The 26446-nt window shown below is 39.0% G+C and overlaps 2 protein-coding genes across 2 annotated transcripts; one reads left to right on the forward strand and one right to left on the reverse strand.

Annotated features, from left to right (window-relative positions):
* Window positions 1-4967: 4967 nt before the first annotated feature.
* Window positions 4968-8034, forward strand: LOC105558111. Its single transcript, XM_012005631.1, has 2 exons — window positions 4968-5398; window positions 5822-8034. The coding sequence occupies exons 1-2, from the start codon at window positions 4997-4999 to the stop codon at window positions 6014-6016; spliced, it is 597 nt and encodes a 198-aa protein (XP_011861021.1). The 5' UTR covers window positions 4968-4996; the 3' UTR covers window positions 6017-8034.
* Window positions 8035-10943: 2909 nt separating this feature from the next.
* On the reverse strand, window positions 10944-25037 carry LOC105558116 (AT-rich interactive domain-containing protein 4B-like). The gene is made up of 7 exons (XM_012005638.1): window positions 24061-25037; window positions 21439-21878; window positions 21116-21361; window positions 18966-19170; window positions 13986-18861; window positions 13633-13773; window positions 10944-12134 (listed from the first exon to the last, which is right to left on the reverse strand). The coding sequence occupies exons 1-7, from the start codon at window positions 24064-24066 to the stop codon at window positions 12091-12093; spliced, it is 5958 nt and encodes a 1985-aa protein (XP_011861028.1). The 5' UTR covers window positions 24067-25037; the 3' UTR covers window positions 10944-12090.
* Between the last annotated feature and the right edge of the window lie 1409 nt (window positions 25038-26446).

Here is a 26446-nt window from a genome sequence, read left to right on the forward strand (position 1 = left end):
TCTCCTGACTCGACCGTTCTCGCTCGAGTAACGAAAACTTGTGGCAACAAGCTCTAGACAAAAGACGCTCATGAAGACACTCAAGAAATGGTGCTATCTACTTCGCTCATATCGAAGTTACAACCGATCCGAGTTACACAGTAGTCCAAAATACACGGATTTCCCCTACCCTAATCCAAATTACAAGCCATTTTCTTATAATAGAAAATTGAAAGATTATAAACGGATCGTCAGTTTCCCGATGGAAATAGAGTTATTGAAAAATTCCCAGATATACATGTCTCAAAATGAATTATATAATTTTCTATGTCAAGTCCATTATTGTGATACTGTGAGATACAATAGGCTTGTTTTCTATTGCTGCACTGGTGAACTAGTGCAGTAAGCTAGAATGAGAAAAATATACTTGTCCTACTCTAACTTATTGCACTAGTTCACCAGTGCAGCAACAGAAAACAAGCCTAATATCATTAATACACTTTCTGGTCCAAAATATGGAATTTTCATGAAAAAACTGTGGAAATTTCGTCGTTTTTTCCGAAAAATAGGTCATAACTTTTTTATACGATATACAAGTTAATTTTGACAACGGCATTCGAAAGAGGAGCTATGTTGCACTGCAATCTCTCTGAGGGCGGACATTTCAACGTTGCGCAACGTTGCTGCAATATTGCAATCTTGCAATGTAACATTTCTGCAATCTTCCTGCAATCTTTCTGTGCTGTGTGGGTTATTTTGAAATTTATTGTTCTCAAAATTTATAAATTTTATTGGTTCCTCAGTGCTATAGGATATCGTAAAATTATGCTCTATTTACTAAACTTTTTTGTTAATAACTTTTTAATCAACCACGAGCGACGGCTAAAATCTTTTGAAGGTCACTCAGAAGGGTCAAGATTATCGGAGCGGGCTTCATTGAATAAACTAACAAAGCTTTTAAGAAAAATAGCAACCATTTGACGCCAAGTAACTGAGTTAAGTTACAGTTACAGATCGAGAGAAAGTAACGAAATTAAGTTAGAGTTACCAAAAAAAAGTAACTAACTGTAAAATTCATTACAAGTAACGAGTTACTTCCCAACCCTGACATTTTCGATGAATCGCTACAGTGATTCCTCAAAATAAATGTGTTAACTCATATTCAACGTTTTTATTGGTTTCATAGATAAAATTATTCAAGATTGAGTGTATCTAAAGCAATAATTGTAAGAAGTATATAAAATTCATATATAAAAAGTAAAACAATAACAACCGCATTCCTTATCGTTTATTTTCTTCATCATAATTTAAAAGGAAAAAAAGCGTCGGTTTACTTGCCATGGTGCAACGATTTTCAATGTGAAATACATGAACCAGTCCTAATTGCAGGGAGGGAGAGGAGGAGAGAGAGCGAGAGAAGGGGGAGAGGGAGAAAGAGAATAATAAAAAATAATACTATAGTCCGTATTCATAGTTTGTATAATTTATTTATATTTTCAAGATTGTCTGAAGTAATATATGTCTCAAGGTGGTCTAATACGTGGATCTGTGGCTGGTTTATAACATCTCAACACTGTCTTAAATATATAGGACCATGAGTACCGCCCTATAAAGAAATTTCACGTTCGTAGGTGCGTCGCTATTGACAGATGTGTGACAGCTGATTCCTTCGCATCCCTTTCGAACTGTTTTCCGCTCAGCATTCAATGGCGAGTCAGGGCTGTATGACATACGTACGAGTCTATAGGCGCCCTAGCGGAAAAATTTCTATAAATAACTACAAAAAATTTACTTGAAATAGAAATTTGTAGAAATTTTTATATCTTCGTTGAAACATTTATTTTTTTTGTAAAAATATCTACAAAATAGTACCACAAATTACAATGTTCTCAAATCAAGAAATTATTGCGAGTAATATTTCATGAAAATGTACAATTTTGTAAAAATTAGTACAAAACTTTACTGGTTTTAAAAATTTGTGAAACAACAAAATCTTAAAGAATTAAAACATCTGCTTACTTGTAGAATATTACAGAAATTAACAAAAGTGTTCCAATTCTAGCATTTTCACGTTGATTTTCATAACACTTTTTAATTATTTATGTAGAATTTCGTAGATTCTGGCAGTTATATTTAATTTTTTTGTAGAATTTTGTAGAATTATTTCCGGCAAGGCGCTTCCAAAACACGCATACCAGAATTAATACACAGACAACTATAAAATATTGATAGAAGATGACTTAGAGTCCAATTAACCGTATTGGCGATTTACTTGTGGAGTCGTACCTGTGTTATATATTTTATCAATGTGAAATAATTATCAATTTTTTTTGTTTGATACTGTGGAAGAAAGATTAGATTAGGAAGAACAGGAGTTAACAAACAGTAGGAAAATTGGTTGCAAACAATTCTGTTGGATTTATTATCAATTAAGTTAAAGTTGTTAAAGGAAAAACTATATTTGTGAAATCATAAGATTAACTCTTTGCACTCCGAATTATATTTCATCTATTGGTTTGGACTTGAAAAAATGTCGAGTGAGACTCGACCAAGAAGCTCCTGAGATAAAAACTGACGTCGAGTCACACTCGACATAGGAGTGCAAAGGGTTAAACTATTTATATTTTTATACTATTTTTTTCTCCTCGCTAGATCGATATATTCAAAATTCTTTTTAGTCTTTTTCTCAAGCTACATTCTGATCAGGACACGGCGACCTGTGCCAAGTTGACATCGTCGATATATCCGTGCATACTCGCGTTTCAACGGAGGCTACCACTAAATACTCACTGTCGGCGATGTATTGAGCAAGCACGCGTGGACCGCTCAAAACTTAAAGATGGAAGCGTGACGGCTAAAGCTATCGCTGAGATAATTCAAGAGAGCAAGAGATGTCAAAGAGTTTTTCTCTTAAATAAGTTCTGTCTGAATTTTCATTGTATATTTTATTTTGGACAGACTTTTATAGCTTTCATTGCTCATAAAATTGCGATAAAATTATAATTTTTTAAAACGATCAAATTGTAGTTTACTTATTTTTAAGAGATTGAAAAATTTTTATATCTGAGCCTTTCGCGATGTACGTATGAATACTGGGATTGGCTTTTGGGTTGGAACTTGGAACTGTATAAGTTTTCTATTTTATTTTGATATTTCGTTTCAGTTTACTTCGTCAGGAACTTGGTACTGTATTTCATAAAGTAAATTAACATGTTCACAAATATATAAGTATAAAATGAAAAACTTGCGTGATTTCAAGTCAAATCAACTTGGATTTAATAAATTATAAAAATCGATTCAATACTTCCCAAAGAAAGAGTGCAATAATTGAAAAACATTAATTTTACAGGAATGTTTAGTATTTTGCTAATCACAATTTTACTTGTGAAATAATATACGCCTTTTCATTTGTCTATTTCAAATGAAGAATGATAAATAAAGGATTCGATCACGTATCGAAATATAATATAACGATGTAGAAAGTTCTAGGAAGTTAAAAAATTAAAAGACATAATAAAAAGTTAAATTAAAGTGAATAAATCTAAAGTGTGATGTTTGTTTGTAGTTTTTTATTATTATATCAATTTCAGTTTAGTTTTTATTGAATCTTTTACTGATATTTTTTATCATATTTGTTAATACATCACGATTATATTGATTTATATAATAAATTTAATTTATTCTTAATTTATTCTCAAGTACTATTACCCACGGAGCGCCAATGCGCATATAACGCTTTTAATGCGCGTTTTATTGCATTGGCTTCAAAACAACATTAATTGTGTATTCAAAATGCGTGAATTTAACATGTTTGGGCCTATTTGAGATATATAATTTTATATAATTCTCTATATTTATACATGCTTATGCATGAAAAATTATGCATAGAACATCAATGATACAGGTTTTTCAAATGTGCTGCCACAATATACATGCATTTAATGCGGGACAAATACGTGCATTAAGTGCGAATTTTTATGTACATACATTTAAAGCACATTATACGCGCATTGGCGCTCCTTGGACATAGTTTTAGTGTTTTTAATTTGTAATGTAAATTTTTGCAAACATCAAGATTGTAAGATTGGAAAGAATACTGGGAACGTAAATAAAATGATTTAGATAATAATAACCAGGGTTGGGAAAGTTACTTTATAAAAGTAACTAGTTACAGTTACAGTTTTTTCGCTAACAATGTAACTAGTTACAGTTACATAAGTTACCAATTCTGAAAAGTAACGCGTTACAGTTACAGTTACTCGAAAAGTAACGAATCGTTACTTTGCAGTTACTCCCTTGCAATAGAAATAAAAATATATATCGAATCTGCATCTGAATTGTAAAGCGGCGATCCGATAAAGGCGTTTATGCACAAATGCAAGGCCTAATGCGATCTGTGGAGGTTGAAAATATATATAAAGTATAAACTATATTAATGTAACTATTAAATTAGTTACTAGTTATCGAAAAAATGTAACTGACAATGAGTTAAGTTATAACAGTTACAGATGTAGAGAAAGTAACGAAGTTAAGTTAGAGTTACCAAAAAGAAGTAACTGTAACTGTAACTTCGTTACAAGTAACGAGTTACTTCCCAACCCTGCTTAATAATTCGCGCATTATTAGTATCAACGAAAATAACATTATAAAATTCTCTTAATTAGAAACATTTTTTAAATAGAAAATATATAGTTTTTTCGTTACTTTTGAAACTTTGCTGCAACATTGCTATCGAAAGTTTGCAATTTTATATCCCTGCAATGTCTCTACAAGATTGCAACGTTTCTGCAATGTAACTGCAACCATCTGTGCTGTGTGGGAAATATTTCCATCAGAGATGCGTGAAAAAATTTACTTAAAAATAAACAAACAGACACTTCGATCATTTTCAAGTGCTCTTTCTCTTTCTCTCTCCCCCCCCCCCCCCCTCTTAATTCTCAATATGCGAGAAGAGCACACGCTGGGAAGATACTCGTAATCAAGCGATACAGAGCGTCGAGGCTACAGGCCGCCGGTGATGAGGGCTCCGGTAAACGTCACATACAGTACTGAAGGAGGCATCGCTCGGAGCGCGCTGGCGTTCGGCGGAGTCTGCGATAAACAAACTCCAGGAGATCTCCAGGTAAAAAAGTGTATACGTCCGACGCATCTCTCTCTCGCCGCAGCCACGATCGCGAGGAGTCGCGCTGTCGACAACGGCCGAGCGGCGCCGGGTAGGAAACGGGAACGTGCGAGCCGCCTGCGAGAGCAGCCCGTGTCAAGCGACGCCGCGGAGATGGGCAGCACGGACAAGGCCGTGATCACGGGGTTCATATGCAGGCTCTGCAGTAAGATGAACCGCTTCGTGATCCACATATACGGAGAAGAGGGCGAAAGGATGAAGCTCGCCGAGAAGATAAACACCTATCTGCCGATCACGGTAATTCTACGCGCTCTCCTTCTCCCTCCCACCCGCCCCCGGCGCGTATTATCCACGATTCTTCGGGGCTGTCGGGGGCATCTTTCGCCCGGTACGAAACTTGATCGATTTCCACCACTAGCACTGATCTTCGGTGGTGAGACAAATGTCTATAAAAAAAGGGAGAGAGAGAGAGAGAAAATAATTTTTCATACGTCCGCGAGAAATGGATATAACATCCTATGGTTTCCATGAACCTCGCTTATTTTATCTCCCACTGTGTGCTTTATAAATCTAGGCCACCGACTGTTGTATTTTGTAGGAACACAAGCACCCAGTAGCATCCTTTTACAGATAATTTTTATCACCGACTACTTTGTCATCTGTGCAATTTATGATACTAAAGGAGGTATCGCGATAAAATAGTTTTGTACGTTTTTGCAGGTAAATATGAATGACCCGCTGCCAAAGACTGCGTGTTTGCATTGCATCGAGCGATTAGAGGCGCATCACGAGCTAATGGAACAAATAATGTTCACCAGGCGGAGATTGAACACCGACAATAAGACGACCGCAGTGGCATCCTCTTCCGCGACAACCGTAGACACAGCTCCGACATCTAGCCCGCCTCCCTGTTGACATGTGCAATGGAAAACTAATGTATACTCTCGCTCAACGCGCTGTTCGCCAAGCTCGAATGATTTCTATATAATTTTTCATTTCATTTGAACCGGTAGTCAACGAGTGAGAGACGTGTAAAGAGAAGGACAGAGGGTGAAGTAAAATAATGTGACGTTACACCTGCGTAACACGATATTTTTTGCATGTTTTATGTTACTTGTCACAGACAAGTATTTTTTTTTCATGGTATTAGAAACGTTCAATGCCGATGTCCATTACTTCCGTGGGAACAAAATGTCAAAAGTATGGAGAAAGACTCAACGAGATTAAACTATATTACATATGACAGCATTGATTGTCAATTTGTACAAGAAATTTTATGAGGTTACATTGAGTTTTTTTCCTTGCTGATCTGTGACTATGGATGAGCGAAACTAATCTGCAAGAAAGTAACACTTTAAATGTAAAATGTTCTGGGCAAGCGCAATAATGTTGAAATAATTGAAGAGAAATGCACACACATGTATGTATAATATGTACACGCACATGTGTGCATATATATTCGCATTACAGAGATGTATGAGACAGCAGGCAGTATCCAAAGTACACTCGTGTAGTTTCAGTGTTCAATGCGTTTTGCACAATGGAATGTACCTCCACGAACATCCACTCAATCTCTTAAATATGAAACTGATAAAGTTACAAAGTGAACGTCCACTCGACCTCTTAGACATGAAACTGAAGTTGTAAACTAATTAAATGTAAATCATAAATTTTGATACAAAAGAGTATTATCTGCATTACATAAAAATGGGGAAAAAACGATGAATGTGCAATTTACGGTCAAATCATCATGAACGATATATGGCAGGTAGTGGTTGTAGAATATAGAAGACATTATCTAAATTAATTTGTAAACTCTAAATTTTTCTAAACTTACGTATGTTATTTTCGAGATATTGTATGTTTGCTCCAATTGGGTAACATTTCTTTATTTATAATCTTGCTCTGCTACTCTGGGTACTCGATAGCTCATACGTCTCTTATGTCCATTTCCACCAATGTAGATTTGATCTCGGTTTAATTCACATTTTACCCTTTTCTATAGTTTCAGTAATTGGAGAAAGAGAAAACTTTCAGGTTAAACTGAGATTAAAGTTAATTGCTTTGGCAGAAATGGGCATCAGGGCCAGTTTTACAAACGTCGGTTGACTGTCAACCAAAGTTCAGTCGACTCCCTATTTTTTCTGTTTTATTATCTAAGAAGACATAGAGAATCAATTAACCTTCGGTTAGCAGTTAACCGTTGTTTGTTAAACTGACCCTTTGTCATACATACATTATATATTATTTCACGAATCTTACAATGTTTTTTTCCTTAAAAACATTTTATAAGATTCTTTAACGAGATACTGTTGTATCTTTAATGTATCAATTCTACTGATGTACAAAGATATATATTATACTCCTGGAAAACAATCTTTATGCGATACCATATTGTATAATGTAGAAATTTCTTAGCCATAGAAAATTAGGGCATGCAAAATTAAGATACGGAAACTTACACTTGTATTGCATACGAAGAAATAAGTCGAGAGAGAGAGAGAGAGAGTATTTTTAGTTATTGATTTTCACAATGAAATTTTCTGTTATTCGCTACATTGATATACAGAACAAGTGATAAAAGAGATATTGTATATTATGTATTATGTCTGTCATTAATGGTGCATTATATTACTTAGTTGCGTTTATAATTGAAAAAGTTGTCTTATCATTCTAGTAAGTGCAAAGTACCATAACATTTAAATATTTGTATAATGATTATCATATTGTATTAACAAGTAGTTTGCATAAGTTTTACATCTTAATGTATTCATCTTTGTTTCCAAGCTATAATATAATAAATAATATGTATAACAGATTTTAAATATAACCTGTAACGTTATTTCCATTTTTATTTTACCTTCCGATATGTTTCAATATATGACTTGTGTAAATAAAAGTGCAGGAATAAGAAGAACTAATATGATACGAGAGAGAACGTTGTTTTTCTTTTTTGTTAAGATAAGATTTATTTCTTATTCATCGACACAGTTAAATGTTATGTGAAACAATATTATCTGCTTGACGGCGCAAATTTACCTTGTGCTTATCATTATGTATTATTTCACATGTAATGCTATATGATATACAGGATAAATAATTGTTTTCAAAAGACGAGGATGCATTTGTCACACCTTTAATGTTTACCGTAACAAGTATATGTATAGTAAGATATACTAAAAGTTGAAGCTTGTGTAAACATACTCGAAATCGCAATTATATGCTGCGTCCATCGCTGCAAGCGATAAATTAAATCGTCAACTATACAAGATTATTGATACTTGTTATATCCTACTATAAATTAAAATTATCCAATTAATAATATAAGTAGTGTTAATTATCATCTCACATTTTAATAATATATCTTTTCCCTTTATAATTTGGATAAATTTATAACTTTCAATTCTTAGCTTTCATCTTGGTTACAAATTAATTTTTAAACTAGAATTTCTGATAAAATAGTTTATATAGTAAACAATATCGTAATGGTTGCATCATAAGTATAAGCAATATATATACATGTATATATATATTTAAAATACATATTTCTGAATAAAAAATATAAACGAAATTATTTTTACTCATTTTTTAATCATTTGTAAAGCTCCAATTATATATCAATATATTGATTAATAATATTAAAACAAATTTTAATAATACTAAATGTATAAGTTGCATTGCATTTGTGATATTTATTTGTAATCTATCATAAAAAAAACATTGCACAATTTAGCACTTGATTTAACATTCACATTCTCACGCGAGTTACTGAGAATAAGATGTTTCTTTTCATTAAAATGCATCCTCCGGTCTTTTCAAGACAAAAACATACTATTTTGCGACGTTTCTGAAATCATTGTACATGAAAATGCGCAGCTACATCCAAATGTGCGATAAACTATTAAAATTTGACCGAGATATTTATACACACGCAATGGAAAAACTATGTACAATGCGAAGAAAATCTAAACAAAACTTCTTCGTTTTTCTCAGACCTAAGTATAATTATGTTCTTACACCATACAGCTAATATTGACTTTTTATAAAAAATATATATTTATATGCATCTATAAGAATGAAATTTTATATACAAGGTGCTAAAGAACTAAGTGCCATAAATTTGTGTGATGAAAGAATAGACGAGTACAAGCATTTTAAGCATAGGAACCATGAGTGGGTGACGTTTTATTACGGCGTGATGGGCGTTTAATTGAATCGTCACAACGTCTGCGATGCAATGATTTTATTTCGTCAACTTGATATATGTATTTACAATAACTGTTCAAAGTTACGACCTCCAACGTTCCGACAAGAGTCACGCAGCGACGGAGCAACGACTGCCGCGTTCTTTGGAATATTCCAGGCATGTGTCGGATGGTTTCAAGTGCCTCTACGATGCGAGCGACCAGATCCTCCTCGGATTCGACTTGTTCGGAATAAATCATATTTTTCATCGCACCCCAGAAAAGGAAGTCGAGAGGTGTTAAATCTGGTGTGACCTTGCAGGCCACGTTACAGGTCCACCCCGTCCGAGCCACCTGCATTGCAGGAGTTGCGACGATTCAATTAAACGCCCATCACGCCGTAATAAAACGTCACCGACCCATGGTTCCTGTACTTAAAATGCTTGTCTATTCTTTCATCACACAAATTTGTGGCACTTAGTTTTTTAGCACCCTGTAGACGTACACATATGCGCGCACAAATACAATATGCACGTATGTGTTTTAAGAGAGAGAATATATATATCTATAAAACTTCATTCTCTTTTCACAAGTTAACTTTATATCTTTTTACAAATTTATTTTCATTTAACGATCTTTGATTCACGTTTTTGCGACGTGTTTTTTCCCCGATTAAGTCGTATCTTTTCTGCATTTGTCTAATTTCTTCATACTTGAAGCGCTCTTCGATTCACGTGTGTTGAAATACAAATATAAATGCATCTTTGACAAATCTCCAATACACGGCGTATAATAGTACTAATGAGTACAACTATTCAATAATGGTAAAGTACAACGGCAGATGGATGTAGAAATCAGTAAACTACTAGTATCATTGAGCTGCGTTCACGATAAATCGCTGCATTGTAGATCATGAAAGAGAAAATGGAAAAAGCAATGTCTTACATCCTTGTATCTTTTAATGGAAATATTATTTATATTGTTTTATGTATACGTATATATACATATGTGTGTATATGTATACATGACATGTATATAATATATGTGCATGTGTGTGTGTGTATATAAATACTGTGAAGCGTTCAATTGATCAATCAGAGCAAACAAATTGATGGTTTCAATGCGTAACTTTGTAACATTAAATGGACCGCAACCAATATCAATTACACAAATTATTATAAATCAAACAAATGAGAACGCCCTTAGGTCCGAGCAAGATGTCGGTAGCTCCATAATTGTAATCTAAAATGTGAATTTATCATTATTATACTTGTATTTTTTGTTGTGTATACAGGGTGAGTCTTTCCATATCCGACAAAATTTTTGAGAAGGTAGAACGGATCGAGATGAACGAAAAAGTCCTGTACCATTTTGCAATTTTCGTAATAGTTAACGAGTAATTGATTATTAAAAATCGTTGTCTTAGGCCGGCCTACCGCCCAATTCGAGCGCGTGGCAAGATGTGACTGCCCGGCGATCGATATTGCTATGCGCACATCTCGCCACGCGCTCGAATTGGGCGGTAGGCCAGCCTAAGACAACGATTTTTAATAATTATTACGAAAATTGCAAAATGATACAGGACTTTTCCGTTCATCTCGATCCGTTCTACCTTCTCAAAAATTTTGTCGGATATGGAAAGACTCACCCTGTATGACATCGTCTTTACAAGGTTATATACATAAATTAAAGTAGACACAAAATGCTAGTCCTCGTTTTTAATCTAATAGTTAGGAATCGCTTTATTTCATACGCGTATTAATATACAATATTTCGTCATACAAACATGTGTATATGTATGTATAATTGTGTATATCTCGCAATACAATGTATCCATGGTTTAAGAAATTTTGCTAGCTTCTAGTATTTACACTCATTTGTTACAATATTAAAAAAACGCAACATTTCACGCGTGACTGTATAATCATTGTATAATCCTTCCTGTGACTCTTCTCTTTTCTTCAACATTTTGTGAAAACAGCTCAATTACAACTGATATAATCGTACTCGAGAAACGGAAGTGATAGCCAGCTTAGATAATTGTTCCCCAATATGTCTTTACAATAACACGTCGATAACGCTCTCTCAGCCTTTTTCAGTGCGCTCCGATTCCAGTAAGTTAATACTGGAATGAGTGGTCCTATTGTTTCCTATTATTCTCAATGCCGCCAAAAGAGAGGTGCTGTTGGGTAAGTCCCTGTCTCTCTTTCTCTATTATCTAATTGGTCGACAATCTTCACGATTTCTAGCTCACTCGTATAAGGCAAGATAGAAAATCGTTGACCGGTCAGTAGAGGAAGAGACAGAGATTCACCTAACAGCACCTCTCTCTCTCGACGACATCGAGAACAATAGGACCACTCTAGTATATTATAGAGCTCACTGGCCTTTTTCTTATAAGAAAAAAAAAGCACTGGAGAGAAATAAAAACGAGGATCATCAGTTTTGATAATTTGTACTTTGCATCCGAACATGCAAAATGCCAAAATGAGACTAAAGTTTTATAACATTTAGACTATGAAAGATTAATGGAATATATAATGTACAGTAACACAACTACATTATATATGAATAAATTTGCTGTTCTGAGACTAACTCGTATTCTCGTTACATTAAATCTTACGACTATATCTACAGTTTATTTAAATAAAGATAGATTGCAAGGCTAAATGTTATCTAACCGATTACATAGATAAAACTTGTCATGAAGTGGCTGGCGTGATTGCATGATGCCCGTGCCAATATTCTTATCCAATAATCTCATTTAATATTCGAAGAGAGAATAGTAACTGTTCATACTTTCTATCACGAACAAGCCTGCTGCATTTCTGCCTTAGCTGCTTTCATTGCTGTAACAACGTTTTTGCGTTAGTTTCTATATCTGTGAGACAGATACAAGAAGAATAATCAAGCTTTTTAGTCGACATTAACCGGCCAGTGTTTTAGTACAGAACATTTTTTGCGAAAAATATTACCTCGGCCAGAGTTTTAACCTGAACTTCCCTACTCTCTAGGCGGGCGTCTCACCACTGAGGCATGTGGTAATATTTGTCGCAATAACAGTATAAAAATGACATCTTTGCGTATATTTTTCGACTCTAATACAATGAGACTGAATTTTTTTTAATTCTCATATCCACGTTTGTTAACAAATAATAAGTTTCGGTACATGCATCACCTAGCCATAGGTATGTAGGTACTTGATGTGACCTATATGCATATATATATATTTTTTAAACAAATTTAGTCTCATTAGAACGACAAATTATAATAATTATCTATTCAGTCTCATTAGAATGACAAATTATAAGAATTATCTATTATATAATAAAGTTGCATGAATTTGAGACACTTGTAATAAAAAACATCTATAGATTTTTTATCATAAAAACAAAATGTAAAATACAAAATACTAGAAAACAGGAATCTATTTTAGGAATATACGAGGGTGAGTAAAAAATTATCCGCACTTTTCGTTCTACAATTTATTTACACAAAAATAGGGGTTCAATATGTACGTCATTTTTCAACATAGTCTCCTCCCTTGGCAATGTACTCGGTCCAGCGGTGCACAAGCTTGCGTGTACCTTCCGAGAAGGTTTTCGGTTGGTCGCAAAGGCACTTTTGCACCGCTTCCTGCACGTCTACGTCTGTAGAAATTTGACGACCTCGCAAGGCATCCTTGAGCGGCCGAAACAGATGAAAGTCGGAGGGAGCAAGATCTGGGCTTGCAGAAAGCGGTGCAAAAGTGGCTTTCTTCTTGGAAGAAATACACCTTCTTCTTTGGAAGCAATACGCTTGTGGACCGCTGGACCAAGTGCATTGCCAAGGGCGGAGACTATGTTGAAAAATGACGTACATATTGAACCCCTATTTTTGTGTAAATAAATTGTAGAACGAAAAGTGCGGATAATTTTTAACTCACCCTCGTACATAACTTCTCGCACTGACAAGTAAAAATATCTAATCAACATCATCAGGCAACATCATCATTAATCTCGTCAGACAGAAAGGGAGAGGTAAAGAGAGAGAGAAAGAAGCAATTGCCAAATTTGATAAACGACTTATTTACATGTTTACGTAAATTTATAAGATGCCTTTTTATACAAGTTGATTTCATGTATATGATAAATAAATTGAAACGTAAAAATATCAAGAATTATCATGTACAGTAATTAAACTAAAAAACAAAGGTAATGACTGTAACAGTAACAAATAGATTATATTACAAAATTGTAATCATGTGTTTTTAATATTTTAAGTTATTAATGAAGAAAAATCTGAAATTACGAAAGGTATGAAATGAGGAAAACTATTCAATTATCAGAAATTTGTTATATGTAGTACCTTCTCGTTCTCGCCTTCTTAGTTTTTTCCGACGTCTTTCTATAGCAGCAAGCTCAACCTTTACGGCATTGTACGTCTTCCGTAATTCAGTTAATTTCTGCTGTAGTACAGCTATCCTTTGACTACCATCCAATTCCGGATCTGTGAAAATACAACACACATAGCGACATATAGATTAGATTTAAAAAATATCCTTCTCCAAATCTGTGACTTAGGATTAAAAATAATCAAACGAACAAGGATCTCCACGTTTAACACGATAAAATTACACAATCTAACAAGATCTTGCCGACTTGAATCAAACGCATCATTCCTTGATGAAAAAGTGTACATTAGAAGTGTATTTAACGTACCCAATTCGACGTAAAAATTGTACTTTGTCGGTCTCGGCGATCTCGACGAGTAGGTGCTGAGATCGGGCACGTTCGTGATGGTAGTGATGTGACTCGTCGGCGTGCTGTTGACCCCGCAGAGATTGGATCCCTCGCTAGTGTCGTCGCTGTCGCTTCCAGGCCCGTATCTGCCGTGCCTACCGTTTTGTCTGCCAGGTTTCTTCGGAATGGTACCGCCGCCGCTACCATTATTGCCGTTGCCGTAGCCACTAACATTGCCACTGTCATTGCCACCGCCACCTCTGCCGCCGCCACTGCCACCGCCGTCACCATCGCCACCGCCGCCGCAACCACTATTGCTGTTGCTGTTGCTGCTGCCGCTGCCACCGACGCCGACGTCGACACCAATCCCAACGTCCACGCCAGCATTAACGCCGACACTTACGCCAACGCCGATGCCATCGGGGACGCCGACGCCGACGCCGATGCTGCCGCTTCCGCACTCCGAGTGTTTTCTATTCCTCTTGCGTTTCTTAGGTGACTGCATGTCTTCGATCGTACGTTTGGCAGGCGGCTTAAGAATTCTATCTGCGGAGTTGGCTTCGGAGTTGGGTAAAATGTCGTCCTCGCTGAGGCCCAAGCATTTACCAGCGTCGTCATGGTCCGCCTCGGGGTTGTCGCGATTGAGCTTGACGTTGTCCTCGGAGGCCGGCGACGAACCACCGGTTCTCTCGTCCCTAGGCGAGCCCGAAATGTTGGAGATGCTCGAGTCAGGCGTCGTCGGCGGCGTATTGTCCATCACCGGCGCGGCTTCGTTGCTCCCTCGTCGTGGTGGTATCAGAGCCAACATATGCTGCTGCTGTTGTTGTTGTTGTTGTTGTTGTTGCTGCTGCTGCTGCTGCTGCTGCGACTGCCGCATGTTTGAAGCAGTGTTCTGTTGCGCTGGTAGTGAACCCGGCATTGACGTTTCCATGGTCTTCGGCAAAGCCATGCTGAGGGTAGCGACGGTACTGTTGCTCGTTGCATTTTGACTCGAGGTCGGTGCACTCGCAAAGGGCATCTCCATCAGCACCAGGCTACTTTCCGTGACTTCGTTCTTCGGTGGACTGCGCGAAGAACCGACGCTGGCTTGCTCGATGCCCTCGGGTAGCGGGGCCGGCGAGCCAGGTATCTCCTCTTCGCACAGCAGCGAATTCATTGTCTCGCCCTCCTCGTCCGTCTTTAGAACGGGCATCGCGTCAGTCTTGAACTCCACGCAACAAGACTCCTGTTCCTGTTGATGAACACTTTGCGAAGTCTTCAACGCCTGCGACCTCGCGTATCTCTCCTGCGTGCTCTCCGTGCAATCCAATTCCGCTTGTAGCTTCACGTCGAAGGTGGACACCGGCGCTTTAACGTCCTGCGGCTCCTCGTTGTCTATCACGAGCCTCTGTTCTGAATCACTGCTATCCGTGGAATCTATAATATCCTGATTGATTTGTTTCTTGCGACTATCAATCCTGTCCTTCTCCTTCTGATCCGTCGTTTTGTATTCCTCCTCGGGCTTCTTGTCGGGCATCTCGTACCCGGCGTTTCTCCAACCCTCGTCTCTCGTGACCTCCTGCAATTTGATCTTGTGCTCGGCAACCTGTGCCTTCGCCTCTGAGAACTTCTTCGGCTTCGATATCTCTTCCGCTTCCTTCTTCAACTTCAATATCTCTTCTTCCTTCCGCTTCGCGATCGCGCGCATGATTTCTCTGCGCAGATTCTCATCGTTCTTTTCCTGCTCGCATTTCTTATCCACTTCGGCCGCGGGAATAACGCAATCCGTATCCTTTCCTCTGTGAAGGAGATTAGGAGTGTCTAATTTCTTGGACGTTTCCTTCAGTACCTTGATTACGCGCACGACATCAAGCGCCTCCTCGTCCGAAGTCTTCTTAACGTCTTTAGCTTTGCTTCGGAATGCCATCGCGGCAGCTGACAATTTCTCTTCGATCGTGGATGTCGCCGGCAGTCGCGCGCTTATAGGAGCAGGCGGCGTCACGATAGGCGACGGAACCGGGACGATGTCGAGCAACTTTGAATCCAACGTCTTCGACTCTGCCTGCGACTGACTAGCAGCGATTTGACCTGGCAACGACTTGACCTGGTTCGGTTTCTGATCCGGAATGTTAGCAGATTTATTACTGCTCGTGCTGATCATCGACATTTCTTCCTTCGCCTCAGCCGCGGCGTTCGTCTCGCTCTTATTTAATTCCACCGCGTTCGGCGACTTGCCGCCTTGGAACTGAATCTCTTGCTGATATGCAAACATATTTTCTTGCTCCGCCTCCGATACCTCGGTTTCCGAAATGATCAGACGGTCCTCAGAGTCGTCGCGCGTAACTTCATCGTCCGCTGGCAAGTCGTTGAACAAGAGATTTAAACCAGCCGCCTTGTTACTCGACTCTTCCGCAACGGTTGACTTCAATTGACTGAACGACGATGTGGACGACTCGCATAGCTTATTGAAAACGTCTTCGCACGACACGACCTGCGGCGGTTTGCCCGACGTAGTCGTCACCGTCTCGTGCGCGTCGTCTGATCTCTTGCTGAACAATTTCCTCGGTTTTTTCCGAGAGTCGCTTTCCGCCGGTTCCGATTTCGTTTCCTTCGTCACCGAGCTCGTAACCGGTGTCTTTGGCTTCTTCTTCGGACTCTTGGCTTCGTCCTCAAACATTCTCTTCTTCAGTTTATCTTTGTCACAGGTGGTATCTCTTTTATTTCGTACCTCAAACTCGAACGGCTCCGGTTCTTTAAATTCATATATATCTTCTGTACTTTCCACCTTCGTCTCGACAACCTCCACTTTCGGGGATTCGATAGCTTTCTCCAATTTGGGCGACGCCGTGGACGCGGTAGTCACGCTCTCCTTCTCGTCCAACTTGACTTCGTCATCAGGTTCCATTCTGACTATTTCCATCTTGACAGCTTTGTCGAAACCTTTCAATTCAGATCGTATCTGATTGAGATCGAAGTCTCGACCCTTCGGCTGCTCCTCTTGATCACTATCAGGCTCGGACTTGATACCTTGAGATTTACCGGGAGTTCTTCTTAAACGCCTACCCTTGCGTGGCTCATCCAAGTTGTCCTTGTCATCGTCAGCGTCGCTCACCATTGCATCGTCCGTTCTAATCCTCTCTTCTGCTCTGCCTCGCGCCTCCTTCCGTTTCCTCTCTTCCATACCTCTCAACCTGGTCTTGGTTTGCTCGGACTCGGTGGTATCGGACTCGTAACCCTCGCTATCTTCGCTTTCCGATGCGACTGATATGTCTGTATGTCCCGAGGTTCTTCTGGTACGCCTACGATGCTCTATTCCGGATAACTCGGCATTTCTCGTTGTTCTGGTTGGCCTATTGGCGGGTGTGGCCGGACTTTTGGTTCTGGAACTAGAACTGGCGATAGATAGCGGTGTAGTGGACCTAGTCGGCTGTACCGTATCCTTTTCCTTCTCCTCCTTCTTGCCTTCCTTTGCAGATGTCGAAGCTGACTGAACGGCGCTAGAAGTAGGAGCGACACTTTGCGCCCGGCGACGACTCTGCGATGCATTGGCACTCGAATTGCAAGTACCTTTCAGCTTGTTGACGTTGTTGGACGAATTCGTGCTAGGAGTTTGGGGCCTAGGAGTTGCTTTGACGCGCTTTATTCTACCCTGAGCTTGCGTAATATTTTGAGCGATTCTAGTCGCTTTGATCCACTCGTCGTACCTGGTGTTCCAACCCGTGTAATGTACAAGGTACATTGGGCCTTCCTTCTCTATCTCAATGACTTTCGCCTCGTAAGTAACTTTGGACTCGTGCGTCGGGCCGTAATACACTTTCAACTTGTCGCCACACTCCACGGGACCTTTGTAGCTAGGCGCGGTCTCCGCAAGCTGCTCGTCCGCACGCGACTTTTCCGTTTCATACTCCTTACGTTTTCTTCCTCGTTTCTTCAATTCCTCGTCCGTTAAGCGCCGCTGCTTAGACACAGTTTTCTTGTCTGCCTCTCGAGACGGCGTCCGAGTCTCCCTTCCTTCGGAGGCACCTTTATTTCTCACGGTGTCATCTTTCGCCTTGGATCTTGTCTTGGTGGCTTCTTCCTCCTTGATCTTCTCATCTTTCTTCTCTTGCTTTTTGGTCTCCGTCTTCTTCTTTTCAGTCACCTTCTTCTTGGTGTCTTCTTTACCTTTCGACTTGACCCGACTGGACGACGCAGCTGCAGTACCGCACGAAGTGGGAGATAACGTGGAAATTTGCGTGGACGGTTTTTGTGGCGATTTTTCATTATTGGACGACGATTCGATATCTGCTTCCACATTTACGTCGCTTTCCTGGCCGCTACCGTTTCCCTCGGATTCTTCCTTCTTTTTTACCTTGACAACTTCTTCTTCCTTGACTGGCTCCTTCTTAACTTCCTTCTTCTCTTTCTTCTCATCCTCCACAACTTTTTTCTCATCTTCATCCTTGTCACTTTTTACTTGCGCCGGTGCTGGTGGTGGTATAGGAGTATTTCTGTCCTTGTCGCGAATCAAACTTCTTCCAGGACGTTGCTTACGCGTGCTGCCTCGCGGGTGATTCACCATGGTGCAGCCTAGTTTCCTATAAAAATCTTCAAAGGAGTGCAAGACCTTCTTATAAGCCTGTTTCACAAGATTGTACAAAGGCGCCGAATTCTGCATCGTAAAACCAAGTCGCCGTGTCACGGCCTTCCATTGATTCTGATTCGTGACACGATTGTAACCACCCAATTTGTACACCGCTCGGAAAAGCCGGTACAAGTCTATGTCCTCAGATCCAATCATTGGACAAACATTTATAGGTGTCCCGCGATCATCCATAAACTTATACAACTGAGCTACAAAATGATCTTTTTCCTCGCGCGGTTCGTCGTCCGAACTCTGGAAAAACCATATTTTATTCCACATTGTGTTTCACAGTCATTGTAAAATGCGAAGGAAAAGGGGGAAATGAAGAACATAAGTAGATAAAAAATAAATCTTACATCTGAGTCGAGTTCTCCATCGTAATCGCTGTTCCCACTGGAAATGGAATGCCCGAACAAGGAATCCTTGTCCCAATGGGGTGGTAATTCATTTTTCTCTAAAAATAGAAGAGCTTTCTCTACTGCAACCTTCAAAGTATTATTTTCAACTTTGTTAACTAATTCTTTTGTGAACTCTGTAGCTTCCTTCTTGGGTACTGTATAACTAGAAAAAATAAATGTATGCACACACACATATAAAAAATATTTGCAAATATTGTAATGTAACAGCAATCAGTACACGGAGAGAATTTTTTCTTAAAAGTTATCCTGAAAATCATGTAATCGTGGAAAAATATAGTATTTCCAAGAATTTCATGAGAATTTCTTAAAATTTTACCATACGTTCTACTAGTAATTATACTTATTGTTAGTATAAATTTTACTAGCAGAATATATAGTAAAATTTCAAATTTTAGTTTTTTCAAATTTTAACGTGCATTCTACTAGCAATTATACTTATTGTTAGTAGGGTAAAGGCACTTAATATCACCCAGAACCTAATATTGCCACTCGTGGTATCTCGTGAACAAAGTGTTGATATCAATCGGCAATACATAGAATTAGTAGCTACCTACACAGCACAGAAAGATTGCAGAAATGTTACATTGCAAGATTGCAATATTGCAGAAACGTTGCGCAACATTGCTGCAACGTTTCTGGAGGATTGCAGCAACGTTGAAATGTCCGCCCTCAGAGAGATTGCAGTGCAACATTATAGCAATGTTGCAGTGCAATATTTTTGGAATAATTTGTTGTTGTTGTACATAAGCAGAGAATTTACTAATTACATATGCATCCGGGCCTTTTTCAATACACAGCAAGCTATTGCGAAGCAACCTAAGGAGATTATGTCGCTTCGCAATAAATGGAGATTGCGAGCAACACCGCACTGATCAAGTACTTAATAATTCGCGCATTATTGGTATCAACGAAAATAACATAAAATTCTCGTAATTAGAAAAATTTTTTAAATAGAAAATATAGTATTTTTATTATTTTTCAAACATTGCTGCAATATTGCTATCGAAAGTTTGCAATTTTATATCCCTGCAATGTCTCTGCAAGATTGCACTGCAATCTGCAAGATTGTAACGTTTCTGCAATGTAATTGCAACCATCTGTGCTGTATGGGTAAACATGTGTAAGAAGACATATTGTAGTTACAACGGTAAAGAAATAACGTTTGACTCAGGAGACGCATTAAAACTAATTTTGCATGCTGAAAAATTCAGCTGACAGTGCAAGTTCGACATCCCATAGTGAGAATGTAAGTTCAAACGTTCTTTTAAGATATAAATATTTACTAGGAATACACACAAGTAGTGATATATTTCACTACTTTTAACTGGTTTCAACGGTGTAATGTATATTTTTGTTACAATGTTTTTAGTGTCTAGATTAAGATGCACTCAATACCGCCCACCATTTTATTACGGAGGTGTCCGTAACAATATGCGCCTAGGCAATATTATGTGCGTGCAATTTTAAGAATAAAAAATTGACTTACACTTGACTCGATGTATAAATATTACGAAATAATGTGCTATACATATATAATAAAATAATTTTTGAAACATAATCACACATATTTAAACATTTTTTAGACACTTACAAACGTTTATATGATGTAAAATAATAAATAGCTATATAAATATAGCTTCACAAACTCATACATGTTAATGAACAATGATTTTATAAAATTTTATAAGGTGGGCGATATTAGGTGCCACTTTTCTAACTTCTGATTTTGCCGTTTTGGTTCCTTTTCAATGTGGATTAAAATTATTTAAAGCCTCGGTGGTCGAATTGGTTGAGACGCCCGCCTAAAGTGTAGGTAAGTCCAGGTTCGAACTCACCCTGGCTGAGGTAATATTTTTCGCAATAAATTCTCTGTATTATTAAAATTGCCAGATACGGTCAATAAAAATCTCTGATGATGTAAAATGTTAAATTTTACCATACATTCTGCTAGTAAAATGTATACTAACAATAAGTATAATTACTAGTGGAATGTATGATAAAATTTCAAAAACGATTATATGATTTTCAGATTAAATTTTGAGAGAAAATACTCTCCGTGTACTTGATAATAGAGATTTCTCACTTACTATCTCGCATCTTTGAACGAACGCACCAAGTAATCGTCTCTCACTCGTATTCTCACTGTATCTTGAGCAGTCGGTGCAACCACTAGTCCTGGGAACCAATTGTCCTTCTTCTTCTTGTCACCGAGCTCCACACACACCACTCTACCAATCTCTGGTTCAGTTTCCATTCCCTCCTTCGCACCTCCGCTAGAAGCCGTGTCACGAGCGCCTCGCGGTGGACTGTCCTCATCCTCGCTGCTGTCATCCCTGTCGCGTAAAGGTTTTATAACTAACGTTAGACAATTTTACCGACTTTTAAGAACAGATTTCTTCACAGCACTTACTGCGCTTGCCTTGATCGTCTGCCCCTTCTACCCCCAATTACGGGGTTCCCAAAGTGTTCGGGATGAGTCAACGGCAGTTGGTCTAGCGTTTCACTTTCCGCGAAATGCCGCCCGCTTTTCAGACAGAGCGCAGTTCTTCTCAACGTCGTGATATCCCCATCGTCAAAGACCACAGTGTACTGGCTGCAGTCTTGAATCTTCGTAATTGTGGCTTCCACAAGTTCTTTCCGATCTACATGTTTAACTTCGACGGAGGCGCCTACTCTTAAAGTTCCTCTTATTTGATCGTCGGCGACCGTGGCGGTCCCTAAACCTTGCGGCTTGTAAGTCACGCGACATTTCACCGATCGCACCACCTTACGGATTTTCGCCTCGCAGAAGGCACCCTTATACTTGGCGCTGACCTCTGTACCCACCGAGAGGGACGGTGGGTCGTCTCCCTGCAAAAAATAATTTATTTCATTCCGTGTCAATCAACGATTTTACGTTGAAACTTGTAACGCAAGTTTCACACACAACTTTAATAAATTAATCGCTCAGAAAACAAACATAAATATAAATTGTGTAAATTACATAAATTAAACCTTTCAATTAACGTCTGTACTAATTTGTATCGTACATACATATAGATATGCAATTTTAATTCGGGACACGTAATCGTCATTTATAAGACACCCATACAGCACAGATGGGGTTTGTTTTCTGTTCCTGCACTGGTGAACTAGTGCAGTAAGCTAGAATGAGAAAAAATATGCTTGTCTTACTCCAATTTATTTCACTAGTGTAGGAACAGAAAACAAGCCTATGGTTGCAGTTACATTGCAGAAACGTTGCAATCTTGCAGAGACATTGCAGGGATATAAAATTGCAAACTTTCGATAGCAATGTTGCAGCAATGTTTCAAAAATAATAAAAATACTATATTTTCTATTTAAAACATTTTTCTAATTACGAGAATTTTATAATGTTATTTTCGTTGATACCAATAATGCGCGAATTATTAAGTACTTGATCAGTGCGGTGTTGCTCGCAATCTCCATCTATTGCGAAGCGACATAATCTCCTTATAGCCGTATCACACGTTGAGAAAAATAGATGCCCGGCTATTCTGAAGCCGCAAGCCGCTATCGCCAACTGCTATTCTCTGATTGGTCGAGACGCAGCACAGCCAACGGCAACGCCAACGCGAACTGCTAGTGTGATACGGCTATTAGGTTGCTTCGCAATAGCTTGCTGTGTATTGAAACAGGCCCGGATGCATATGTAATTGGTAAATTCTCTGCTTATGTACACGCACCGGCATAAATGCTGACCCTATCCTTGTGAGGTGCACGCACACAACTACAGGGACTCTAGTTGTGTGCGTGCACCTCACAAGAATAGGGACAGCATTTATGCCGGTGCGTGTACAACAAATTATTCCAAAAATATTGCACTGCAACATTGCTATAATGTTGCACTGCAATCTCTCTGAGGGCGGACATTTCAACGTTGCTGCAATCCTCCAGAAATGTTGCAGCAATGTTGCGCAACGTTGCTGCAATATTGCAATCTTGCAATGAAACATTTCTGCAATCTTCCTGCAATCTTTCTGTGCTGTGTGGGATACAGCACAATCCTTGCAGTTACATTGCAGCTACATTGCAGCAATGTTGTAATATTGTAGCAATGTTACTACAATGTAACTGCAAGTTTCGTGCTGTACGGGATGTGATACGTACATACCTACGACAGTTTACAAGCGGACTATACAAATACGTTAAATTTATACCTTGAACTGTGCCTTTTAATATTCTTTCCACTCGAACTAAACGAAGAATACAAAAGCTAGTTCTATTTGAAGTCTATCTTCGCAGACAAAAAAGTACAAGTTGAGAGAAATAAATTAACCTTCTCACAAGCGAGCGTAGAATATAAACGTATAAGTACGCGTTTGTTTTTCCCAATCGTACTTTCACAATTGGTTCTTGACCTCACAAAAAAAGAAATAAGATAACGACAATACGCGGCGTGTTCTAATAGCGATCAAAAGATCAATTCGGGTACATTTGCATCGCGGAGAGCGCCGGGGCAGAGAATACGAGTATAAGAGTGTAAAAAAAAGACACATATGAAGAAAAAGTCAAGCCAACGTGCACACGCTGGCAGCCGCGTCGTCTCGTGCAGGCGACTCTCGCATCTAGAAAGTACAATCTACGTCGGCTTTCCCCGCGCGTCCGCGAGGAAAAACAAATCTTCAGACCTCGCGAGGCGCTCCACGTCTTCTGCAAGCGGCGGCATCGGCATTACGTCAAGTAGAAGAAGGAGATTCGCAACCCGGGTGATCCGGGCTCAAATTCCAGACAAAAGGGGACAAAAGAAGAGAGAGGAGGGAGACAGAGAGAGAGAGAGAGAAATGAAAAGTAAAGATGGACGGGTATAGATGCATGTGTCGTTACGCGCACGCGAGGGACTCGAGAGGGGGAGGTAGAAGAAGCGCGAACGCGTTAACGGTATGTCATAACGGCGGAGCCGCGAAAATACAGGGAGACACCTAGGACAAGTCGTGTACGTTGTCGCTGCCGCGACTGTCGCGCTCCGCGTCCGCGCTACGCTCTCTCTCTCTCCTGCCTGTTTACTCACCAGCATCTTTCACGGCTCCACGGCGTTAACTCGGTCAAATCAGACGCGCTCGCGTGACATCAGAGCAAGCACACACGCGCACACACGCACACGCTCGCACGCGCACACACAACTCTCACATTGTCCGCGTGCTCTCGCCGTTTCGATAGCGGAACGAACCGTGTGCAGGACTAGCGGCGATATGGCACGGGCCGACCCGCCTCGGGGAAACGGCACTCTCCGTAGCGCTCCGCGGCACGAATGCGTACGAGCCGCCGTCCCCAGCTCATTTCCACCCGAACGAGGCTGCCCTTCGGCCGACTACGCGGCCGCTCTCATGATGCGACGATGTGTACGTCGTCACGTCTCGAGAGGATCGTCCGGAGTATACGCCACGAAAAAACGTACAGCCGTGGCCCGTTTACACACTCACACATACATACACACACACACACACACACAGAGAGTACGTGGATTAATCGCCGGAAGCCGAACCACACCCGGAAATAACAGGAGACTCTTTTTTTTCCCTCTCGTCCGCACTACCGCCGCGAGCGAAACGCGAATTGCGCGAATGCATGCCACGCAGAAAGAGAGAGACTCGATACCGAAACGGCGCGTCGGGGTATGCGCCTTCACCCAAGAACGCGGGGGATTGACAGGGATGTGCGACAACGACGAGCGCGACTAGAGTCCCTAGAAGAGAGTCTGGCCAGTCTTGTCAAAGTTCTCATTGGCTTTGAAGCAAAATGGCAGAACCAATCACCAATGCTATATTCCCACTTCAAGTACTGTGAACGCGGTTAAATTTGGATTTGAGAAATAAGCGCCAATTATTAGATTAAGTAAAATTAGTGATAAATTACAAAATATTGACAAGTTTTAGTTATCATTGTTTAAACCATAATAATGTATACTGTTAGATAAGTTTACAATGCTAGATAAACTTGTTTAATACTAATGGTACTAAACGGTAATAAAATAATACTGTTATTTGACAATACTTTTATTGTACAATAAAATGTCTTGCCATTGTTAAACTATTATATATTGGATTTTTTAAACCCTTTCCTCGGCAGCATGTTTTAATTCTAAATCTAATAAATCGATTCATTATATTTGAAATATTGTGACAGTTTTTAAGGGTGTTACAGTTTAAATGTGTCATCTTACACATAACAAAAATTAACTAAATCACAGTTTACATTTTTTTAATTAGAAATTTATCGTCGAAAAATAATTTCCATTTGACAAAAATAATTAAAAGTTTCAGTGTTCACATAAAACAATGTGTTTGTTCTATAACATCTAAGGTGAACTAATTTGAAAAATTATACAGTAGGATCATATGTTTTGGACCCAACAGATTCTAAACAATCATTACAAATGACATTTGTGTTGCAGATTCTAGATAAAATATAACCGCTTATCATGGAAATAGTTAAGCAGAGATGGAAACACCTACGAGATTCATACATAAAAGCGAGAAAGAAGATGCAGGGATACATACGAAGCGGATCAGGGGCTCGATTCTTGAATTTATTCGAAGGAGAAACGTATGCGAAAATTCTGCTCTCACAGAAAAGTTGCAAGTTGATTGGCTATTCGCGTGGCTTCAACCAATCGAACTTTCAACTTTTCTGTCAGAGCAGAATGTTCGTATACGTTTCTCCTTCGAATGATTTCGAGAATCGGGCCCCTGGAGCAGAATCCATGGTCATCCTGTACGAAGTTCGTTTTCTCATTATGAAGAAATGAGGTTTCTCGATGATACCGCAAGAACAACACCTTCTTGCAGTTTCTTGTAACGCAAATATAAAATATACATTGAAATAACTTTTTTCATAGTTATCTCTGCATATCTCATCGGTTCATCCCGTGCTTGTATAAGATATTTCATCAACATGATGTTTGGATCCATGATATTGTACTTGATATTATATTGTCACTTTTAAAATAATAATACAATTTAAATATATAAAAACTTTCTTCTTCAATCGACTCCGACTCCGAAATTTGATGCTGTGTCTACATTGACAATGATTTGACGCGTTCCGTTTCGTCTGTTTTGATTGCCCCTTATATTACATGGAGCACTATTTGCACGGAAAAGCGGAACGATATAGTGACAAATGGATGTATTTATTTATTTTTTAACATTGTTTTCACTTAATTAATTGTAATTTTGATTAATATGCTTATCTTTTTAGCTTATCTATTGAAAATAAGAATTTTAATCAATACATATCGTTCAAAATTAATATTTTATAATTTTCCGTTCCGCTTTTCCGCTCAAAATCTGCTCCATGTAATATAAGGCAATCAAAACAGACGGAACGGAACGCGGGAATCTAGAAACCCTCTAAAGCCTTGTGTCTACGATTTAAGAACTGTGTCCAAGTTCTAG

This window comes from Vollenhovia emeryi, unplaced genomic scaffold (genome assembly GCF_000949405.1).
Source record: "Vollenhovia emeryi isolate VEMERY1.0 unplaced genomic scaffold, V.emery_V1.0 DF939380.1, whole genome shotgun sequence".
Classification (NCBI taxonomy): domain Eukaryota; kingdom Metazoa; phylum Arthropoda; class Insecta; order Hymenoptera; family Formicidae; genus Vollenhovia; species Vollenhovia emeryi.